Source organism: Otolemur garnettii, unplaced genomic scaffold (assembly GCF_000181295.1).
Source record: "Otolemur garnettii isolate 467f Iridium unplaced genomic scaffold, OtoGar3 scaffold00003, whole genome shotgun sequence".
Lineage (NCBI taxonomy): Eukaryota > Metazoa > Chordata > Mammalia > Primates > Galagidae > Otolemur > Otolemur garnettii.
The window spans coordinates 5,719,004-5,728,255 of NW_003852398.1; the positions used below are offsets into that span (position 1 = coordinate 5,719,004).

Below are 9,252 nucleotides of genomic sequence, written 5' to 3' on the forward strand. Positions count from 1 at the left end.
TCTCCTGGGTAAAGAAAACTGAATCAATGAAGGAAACCACAATCTGAAGTAAACACCACCTGGAAACTGGGATTAGATAAGACAGTAGTGTACCCTAGCCTTTCCTCCTACACACCAAAATGAGGTTAACTCCTCTAGATAACTATCCCAAAGATGAAATGGGATAACATCTGCAGACTCCCATTCAAAATACCCATAACTATGAACCCTGTCAACAAATGTCATTCTCCTAAATCAATAAGGCTAATAAAGGGGGGACAGGGAGAAAAAAAAGAGAAACAAGATGATAAAGACCAGACCACTTCAAAACATTTTTCAGATCTTAGATACATCCTCAAAGAAGTAGTAGGGATGTTAAAAGTAGAATCAACACCAAAACTTTTTAAAGACAAAAAAGTCTCTTTCCTGAAGTTCCAACAAAAAGGAATGAGGAAAATTATCCAAGAGAATCAAATAATAAACCTAAGAATCTCAGGAAAGATATGAGGACTGAAACCTCCCAAGAAAATGGCCCAGAGTACACACCAAAACACATGATAAAATTTCAGAAAAGCGGGTCACAGTCAAAAAAAAAAAAAAATATATGAAAATAGCAGATTTAGACAAGAAAAAAAAACGCACTTAGTTGTCACATTTTCAGGTATTTAAAAACTCTGAAAATGCTCCCCCTATCTACTATTAAAACTATGTATCATAGCAAAATAAGAATCACTATAGTGTATCAAACTTGGATCATACAATCAGCTTAAGGCAGAAGAGGTATGTTTCAAGAATTAGCCACTGAACTGCCTCATGTAACTACCACATAAATCCACTTTTCTCCCACATATCTAAGAGGTACTGTTATTATATGAATTGAGAAAACCATCATTATTTCTATTTTGGATTTAATATACATGAAAGTATTAATGTACACAGCTATTATTCAATTTAAAAAAAAAAGGAAAAAAATTAATATAGAATACACTTGAGAAAGCCTATTCCAGGCTGTTTTAACACATCAAATTTTGAGGAGCAAAGCCAGAATAGGTGGTCTGATGGAGCACTTGGAAACATGATTGCATACTTGTAATTGTTAAAAGGCGGTGGGAACATGAGCACTAAATCCTTACTATGAAAAATTAGTTGGTTAACTCTGGGGAGAGCTATCTGGATGGGTAGAGCAGGTACCTTTTCAAAGGGTTTTAGGATACTATTCTGCACTTTTAATTATACATTTACTCCTCTGACAAAGTACAAAGTTAAATAAGTGCATAAAAGAAAAACAGTGCTACTTTATTAAAATACTGAGTTTATTTCACATGTATATTTTTGTCTCCCCACCATTTCCATGTCTGACCACCACTACTACTATGCCCTATCATAACATTCCATACATACTTAAAACCAAGTGAAGGGTGGAGTTCCATCTTTAAAAACTAAACAGGCATTTTGGACAACACATTCTTGGCAATGGAACCTGGACAACATTTATCAAACACGGTAGGGAAAGTTCTCACTCTGCATTATAAAAAGGACAGCCAGATATCAACTGTTACAGAAATGAAATAAGACGGAAAATTTTAACAAACTGTTGAAACTATTTCCTTAAAGAGACTTCCTCCACTGCCAGAGATCTTGAATAGCCTGGAAAAAAAAAAAAATGTGGTTAAAGAACCACAATACTTCATAGACACCAATAAATTAAACCAAGTCTCTTTGTACAATACATTTAACCAAAAGGTTCATACTCCAGATAATTAATGGATAGCAAAGAAATTTGCTCTCAAACATAATTTCAAATACTTTAAACCTAAAAATCACAATCTTACACTATTAACAGTTCAAGCATCTTTAATAAAGGAAATCAAGGAAGACTAGAAATCCATTTGGCCAGTGTTAAGCTGCCCTGAGATGAGCCTTAGGGCTGGTCAGATTTAGCAAATGCTTTTCCTATCTAATTATAAGCACGATGCAATCTTTGTTTTTCACATTTCACACACTTTCCCATTATTCAGTCCATCTTTCATCTTAATGACTTTTTTTTTTGTGTGTGACGGAGCCTCAAGCTATCCCCCTGGGTAGAGTGCCGTGGCATCACTCACAGCAATCTCCAACTCCTGGGCTCAAGTGAGTCCCGTGCCTCCGCCTCCCAAGTAGCTGGGACCACAGAGGTCCGCCACAAAGCCTGGCTATTTTTTTTGGTTGCAGTCATCATTGTTGTTTGGCGGGCCCGGGCTGGATTCGAACATGCCACCTTAGGTATATGTGGCTGGCGCCTTAGCCACTTGAGCCACAGGCACCGAGCCCATCTTAATGACTTTTTAAAATATCTTTACAAGAACATCACCGTCAATTTCTGTTTTGTTCCCAACAAAACACAGGAGTCTATTTGTTCCAATGGTGGTACCATGCCTTACATCAAAAAGGGGATGAAATCCATTTCACGGGATAATTATGGTTAAGTATGACATTAATTGTTATCTAAGTCTCAAATTAAGAGTTGCTTTTCCTATTCACAAATAATGTTATCCCATTTAAGAACAGCCATGATGCTGTTAGGTCTTAAATGGAGTACTGTTTGCTTTTTAAATTTGCATAATTGTATTGCTAAAGCCACAAAAAACTAGAAACAATAAACTGTCCTTAAGTAGATTAACCTCCACAGTTGTTCACCTCAAGCTGACCTAATTTTCACACAAGACATGCACCACATATACCCACCAGTACAGTAGACCTAGTTCCTTATGCTGACCACCTCTGTACATTTACTGCTTTGTTATAGACCCTTGGGTAGGACAACTTACAGAGGTTCCATTGAATTGTTTTTTTCTGGAGACAGAACCTCAAGCTATCACCCTGGGTAGAATGCCGTTGGCATCATAGCTCATAGCAACCTCCAACTCCTGGGCTCCTTCATTCTCTTGCCTCAGCCTCCCAAGTAGCTAGTATTACAAGGCAACTACCACAACACCTGGGTATTTTTTTCGGTTGTAGTTGTCATTATTGTTTGGCAGGCCTGGGCTGGATTCAAACCCGCCAGCTCTGGTATATGTGGTTGGTTGGTGCCTTAGCCACTTGAGCTATATAGGCGCCTAGCCATTCCACTGTATTTTAAATGCCACTAACAACTTTTGTGGCCGTTTCAGAAATGATTCAGGATTTGACTGCTATTGTTTCAAAACACCCAACAAATCTCAGATAAAAGAGAAATACTGAAAGCCAAATTTGTATTTTTAAAAACTTTTAATTATTTGCATTGACTCTTAATTCAAGAGTTTCTGTAGAAATTTGCTATTATTTCTCATCTAGAAAGGACTTTACTTACCAAAGCCTCATAAACAAGTTTTTCTGTGAGATTAACACTGCATAAGCAAACAGTAGTTTTATACACTGTTATCACCTGTACCTCTATGCCATAAAAATGACATTGAGTTTTGGTAATTTATAATAAATCTAGATATTAACATTTACTATATTTGTAGAAACGTCATCTTGACAGTTAAAGTATACTTCTAGTTTGAGTTAGAAAATACTGAGTAGCAAGACTGAAGTGAAAGGCCAGTGTAACTTCAGTTGTCATTACTCTTATTTTCATCTTAAATTTTCTTTAAAAAAAACTCTGTAGTTTGAGAAACTGTTATCTTTTAAGCATAGCTAATAGGTGCATGCTGGTTTATGTCTTACTCTCTACCACTTCTAACATTAAACAATTTGCCTAATGTGGTTCCAAAAGAACTTTCATATCTACTCAGAAAACCAGCACTTACATTTTAGGGGTCAAATGTACACACACACAAAAAGATCCAACGGAATAAAAAAAGACTTAATTTGATCATCTCATAGCCCATCAGTGCACATTTCACTCAACGCTTAAATCACTTAACCATCAGGGTTAAAACCACTTTAAGAGCTGCAAACCCAGAAACTAAAAATTTCAAGGAGTGATACAATTTAAGTAATCTAAGTCTAAATACTATGGCACAAGGAAAAACAGCTAATTACCAAATTTCACTAATTTATTGAAAAAAGCTGAACATAGGACTTACACAAAACAGGTTCTATCTTATGTATACATGATATGTTACGTAACTATCCTATTTAACTGTTTTTATATTTTCCTTTATATATAACCTGAGTATACTATGAATAACATAAATTTTCCTCTACTGATAAAATACTTTCATTTCCAAAAATTACAAAAATTTAATTCAAGCTAATAATATCTAGTTACCACAATTTGGCTTCTTTCCCAGATTTTTTTTGTGTTTGTTTAAGCAAAATGCTTTCCCTAAGATCTTTTGAGAAAATAAAATTACCTTTTATCAACTCCCAAGAAAGCAAAAACCAGACTGCCCCACAAGCAGGCAAATGGAGCAAAAAGGAAAACCACAGTGTATTTCTTTAGCCAACATAGTACCAAAAGTATAAATTTCAACAACCAAGAGATAATTTGCCAACTATATGAAATATGAGAAAAAAAATGTACTAAAAAGCTATCTTCTCAGCCTGTCAACAAAATTCCCAAAGAGTTTCCATGTATTTAATCTGAAGTTATTGTCTGTGATTAGGAACCTTTTAAAAGGAGCCAACAATTTTTTTAAAAGTGAAAGGACAATATTAATAAATAAAAAAATATTTGGATTTGGTCACATCCTCAGAAAATTCAGTTACCTCCTGGTCAGTCATCCTGAAGCAATTCTTCACATAATTGATGAACTTGGCTTCCACTTTGGGAAGAGACCCACCCTATTGAGACAAAAGCATTATTTAGTTAAGTATAGAAATACACTGCTTGAGAAAGATAATACTAGGAAATTTCTCAAAGATGTGCATTGCTTTTATTACTGAATTAGTTAATTTCTTGTCCCTTAAACTCATTCATTTCATTATCAATATTTTTAAAAGATCCAAAAACCCTAGTAGGCAAGGTTTATGGAAAGTTCAAATCTTCCCTGACAGCCTTTCTAGGAATACAAAACACAAGCCACAGTTGAGATTCCAAAGACACACAAATATGGCAAACTCCCTGGCTGCCTATCCATATTATCTAAGAAGTCTACTAACCCAGAACGAAATCCAAACCCCACATATACCCCTTTAGAGAACCTTATCACAAGTAACCAAAACTGCTCATACAAAAACCAACAACAAAAAAAATCCAGTTATTGACCAAAAACCTACATCCAACAAAAAACTGACTTAGATATAGAAAGCGGAACAGTAAAAAAAATTATAGGAATTACACTTTACTAACCTCTCACCAAAATTTAGAATTTCCTTCAAATTTAAATGTAGGCAAGAGACCACAACAGTTTTAACAAATATTTATCATTTTGTCAACTAAATTTTCAAAACATTACAATTGTTTCCTATTTTGATTAACCTTTTGTTTTTCTTATAACCTGAAGGTTATCTTTTATGCATTTTTAAAAGATCAAAAAGGGTCCCAAATGCCAAAGGGACCACAGAATCAGGTATGGAATATTAAGATACTAACTGCCTCCATCACTTTAAGAAAAACCTCACTATAAACATTTCCATTTCAAAATTATTGTCACATACTTTCTTATTTGAGTCATTCAAATATTTATTGAGCAGCTAAGGAGATACAAAGGCAATTTAAAACATTGTCAAAGAGGTGAGGCAAGTGCACAAGTAATGGAAAGCATAGGCAAAGATCGTTCGTTCACAGTCAAAAAGAAAGTGCTTTGGGAAATCAAAAGTGAAATTGTTTCCAGTCTGGAAGGGGGCATGGGTAGCAAATCAGGAAAGGGGGATTGAGATTAAAATAGAAGACTTCAGTCAGGATTGTTGATGATACTCAGTATGGACTACATTTGTCTCTCCTTTTCCTCTCTCCCCATCTTTGAGCTTAATTTACCAGTAGTGCCCAGGAATGTTCAATGTGCCTGCAATTAGACCAAGGAGATAGGACCATATTAAAACGGGGGGGAGGGGCATCTAAAAGATGTCATTTTAGCACTGTATGCAAGGGATAAAAATAAATCAGTGATACTAGGAAGGCCAATGGGCATAGTGTGACTAAAACAAAACAAATACATTCTGCCTCCTAAAATGTCATTTTACCAAGGCAAGAAGTCTACTGAAGCCATAAAAACCCTAGAGCTCAGGAAAAACACAGGGAAATGAGTTGGCAATTTTTCCTCACCATCTCACATTCACTCTTAGTAACTGGGATCTAAAACTGTTATCCATAGAATTAAAACTTCTTTAAAATGTGTTCCAAAGACATTTAAACCAATTATTCCATACTCTAAAACTCAAGTCTAGAGTTAACTAAAGGTAGTCCTCTAGAATGCAGGCAAAACAAGAGTGCTAATCCTCTTCCCATGTTTCCACTGTCTAAGACAAAAGAACACTAGATAAAAGCATTAGTCACTCACAAATTCTAGATATTACTACACGTATATGGTACTGACTGGTGACACATACGTGTAAAATGTTAATAAAAATAACTCAGTTTGCTGGAGAATGTTTGACTCTTATCGTCAATCATGACCAATCATTTAACTTCAATGCCATCACCAATTTTCCAACTGTTTGCATTTTCACTGAAGCTTCATACGCCCTCTGCTGGTTCTATAGCATATAACTATAATAGGCAAAAGTGTTCTTTTCTCATTTATCTCATTTTACATTTGAGGTTAGAATTTATTTGCAACCAATGTACTTATATTTATTTTTTAATGAGAGTAAAGCATATTAACGTCACATATGCAAAAGAAATCAAAGTAAAAATTATGAGTAGCTTGCATTTTTAGAATACATTTTTGTATAAAAAACTTATAGCACAGGACTAGGTAGGTTAAAAATATAAAAATGATGAACACTCTAGTTTATCCAGAACCCCAGAATTAAGCAATTTTTAAGGACAGATCCAAACTAGTTTGATAATTTTACTCACTTTTTCTATACTTGCTTGCATTTTTGCCTTAATGTCTTCTACTGAACTAGGTCCTTTTGGTGTTTTAGGAGTTTTTTCCTGTTTTTTGAAGGATTCTTGACCCTGAAAAAATTGAATTCAGAATATGTAAGAACAATTTTTAGCTTATTCTAAAATTTCTACTTGAATCTAATTATGTAAAACCAGGGTTTAGATCCTCTGCTCTATGCTGATGTGTATGTACCTTACAACAACCAAGATTCCTCACAGAAAACTGCTAAACATCACAATAAAAAGCTACTGCCTTCCCCCCACTGAACACCTGAAGCCTTATATCTAGTAGGTATGTCTGCACGTGTGTACCTACAACAAAGTTTATCAACATGCAGATTTCACCATGTTAAGACACCAACTACATTCGTTTCCCAAAGGCCTATCAAATTTCAGATTCTTCCACAGTAGAACCTCTACCCCACCCCCTACCAACTACATCAAGGAAGCATCCCTTTGTGCAAATGTTGTCACTTACTTTTGATCTCGGTGTTGATGGTTTTGAATCCTTTCCATTCTGGTTTGATTTTTGTGCATTTTTGGCTGGAGTGTCTCGCACAGACTGCAATTAGAAACTGATCATCAGTGCCCAATGTAGCAGGCATATCAATACAAGTAAATCTACCTCAAAGAATGTAAGAAAAGCAGTCCTTTAACTAAAGGGCTGCCTCATGAGTGAAGGACAAATGGATGAAGAAAATAGATCATTCTTCATGAATAGCAAGTAGTAAAGTTTACAGTAGAGTTATACTCAGGACCAATTTTCAGTATGAGATTATCTTCCAACCCTGCTTTCACAAACTTTGTATTATTTCAAAAACTTTCTATAATTGGCTGTATTTGACTCTTACAGCACTGTAACAACTTACTTTCTTCACTGGAGCTTTTTCTTCAGTTTCCTCATCATCAAAATCATCATCATCATCATCACTACAAATAAAATCAAGACATTAGGAACTTTCAAAATCTGAGGTTTGGACAAAAGTTACAGCTCTTAAAGAAATTACTGGTACACTTATTATGTTTATTACAGAATTGTTCTTAACAACCAGGAGGTGAAAGCAACTCAAATGCTAATAAAAAGTGTATATATATCATACATTCAATGGAACATCAGTCTTTAAAACAAAAACCTTGCCACAAACTGCCAACATGGATGACCAGTCACAAAAGGACAAATACCATTATGATCCTACTTATAAGAGTTGCCAAGTACTCAAATTCAAAGAAGCAGAAAGCGTAACTGTGGTTCCCAGGAGCTGTGGAGTTGTCCAATGGGTATACAGTTTGCTTTCTAAGGGCTTAAGATCTATTGCACAACATCAATATAGTTAACACTACTCAATTGCACACTTAACAATAAAAATCGTAAGTTTCAAGTCGTTAAAAAGACTTGGGCTAAATAAATTAAAAACCTAAATAGAAATACATCCCAAGTAAAAAAAAAAAAAAAGAAATACATCCCAAGTTCACAAATTTTAGGATGGCATAACTCCTCGAAACTTAATATACAGACTTAATACAATCCTTAAAATAATCTGAGGCTAGCTTCTTTGTAGAAACAGATCAGAGAATTCATATAAAATAAGGAATCCAAACAGGCCAAAGAAAATCTTGAAAGGGAACAAATTTGGAAGACTCACACTTGATTTTCAATAACCTGCAAAAACTACAAAGCAACAGAACCAAGTGTTGTACTGTTATGACAGAAATAATAGAAAACAGTCTAGAAATAAACTCATATACACAGGCACTTATATACTAAACTACTTTAAAAGGGTGCCAAGACCAACCACTCCAAAAGAGGAAAGACTAGATTTTTGAACAAATCATACTAGAGTAACTGCTTATCCACATACATAAAATATATTTTGGCCCCCTTGATCTCATAAATTCACTTAATATGGCCAACAACTAAATATTAAAAGTTAATCTATAAAAACTGAAAATTCAACAAAGGGATAAATTTTCATTGACTTTGGACTTGGCAATACTTTTAGGTTTGTCAAGGAAAACGCAAGCAACAAAAAAACCCAAACTTGGCTGAGTGAGGTAGCACATGCCTGTGATACTACAGCATTCTGAGAGGCTGAGGTGAGTTGCTTGAGCTCAGGAGTTTGAGAACTACCTGAGAAAGACCCTATCTCTACTAAAAAAATTAGCTGGTATGGCAACATGTGCATCTAGTCCCAGAAAAAAAAAAATCAACATGTTCACACATGTTCACAGCAGCCAAAAAGTAGAAACTACTCCAATGCTTATATCAACTGATGAATAACCAAACAGCATATTGGCTCGGCGCCTATAGCTCAACC

At 35.0% G+C, this 9,252-nt stretch overlaps 1 protein-coding gene across 1 annotated transcript in view; it reads right to left on the reverse strand.

Moving 5' to 3' along the window:
* Positions 1-1,271: 1,271 nt before the first annotated feature.
* The window catches only part of NPM1 (nucleophosmin 1), a 16,980-nt gene continuing 8,999 nt past the window's right edge, over positions 1,272-9,252 (reverse strand). The window contains exons 7-11 of the mRNA XM_003804090.3: positions 7,807-7,867; positions 7,416-7,499; positions 6,908-7,009; positions 4,654-4,728; positions 1,272-1,626 (exon numbers count right to left, since the gene is read on the reverse strand). Of these exons, the coding sequence (XP_003804138.2) occupies positions 1,588-1,626; positions 4,654-4,728; positions 6,908-7,009; positions 7,416-7,499; positions 7,807-7,867 (361 nt within the window). The 3' untranslated portion in view covers positions 1,272-1,587. The remainder of the gene's footprint in view (positions 1,627-4,653; positions 4,729-6,907; positions 7,010-7,415; positions 7,500-7,806; positions 7,868-9,252) is intronic.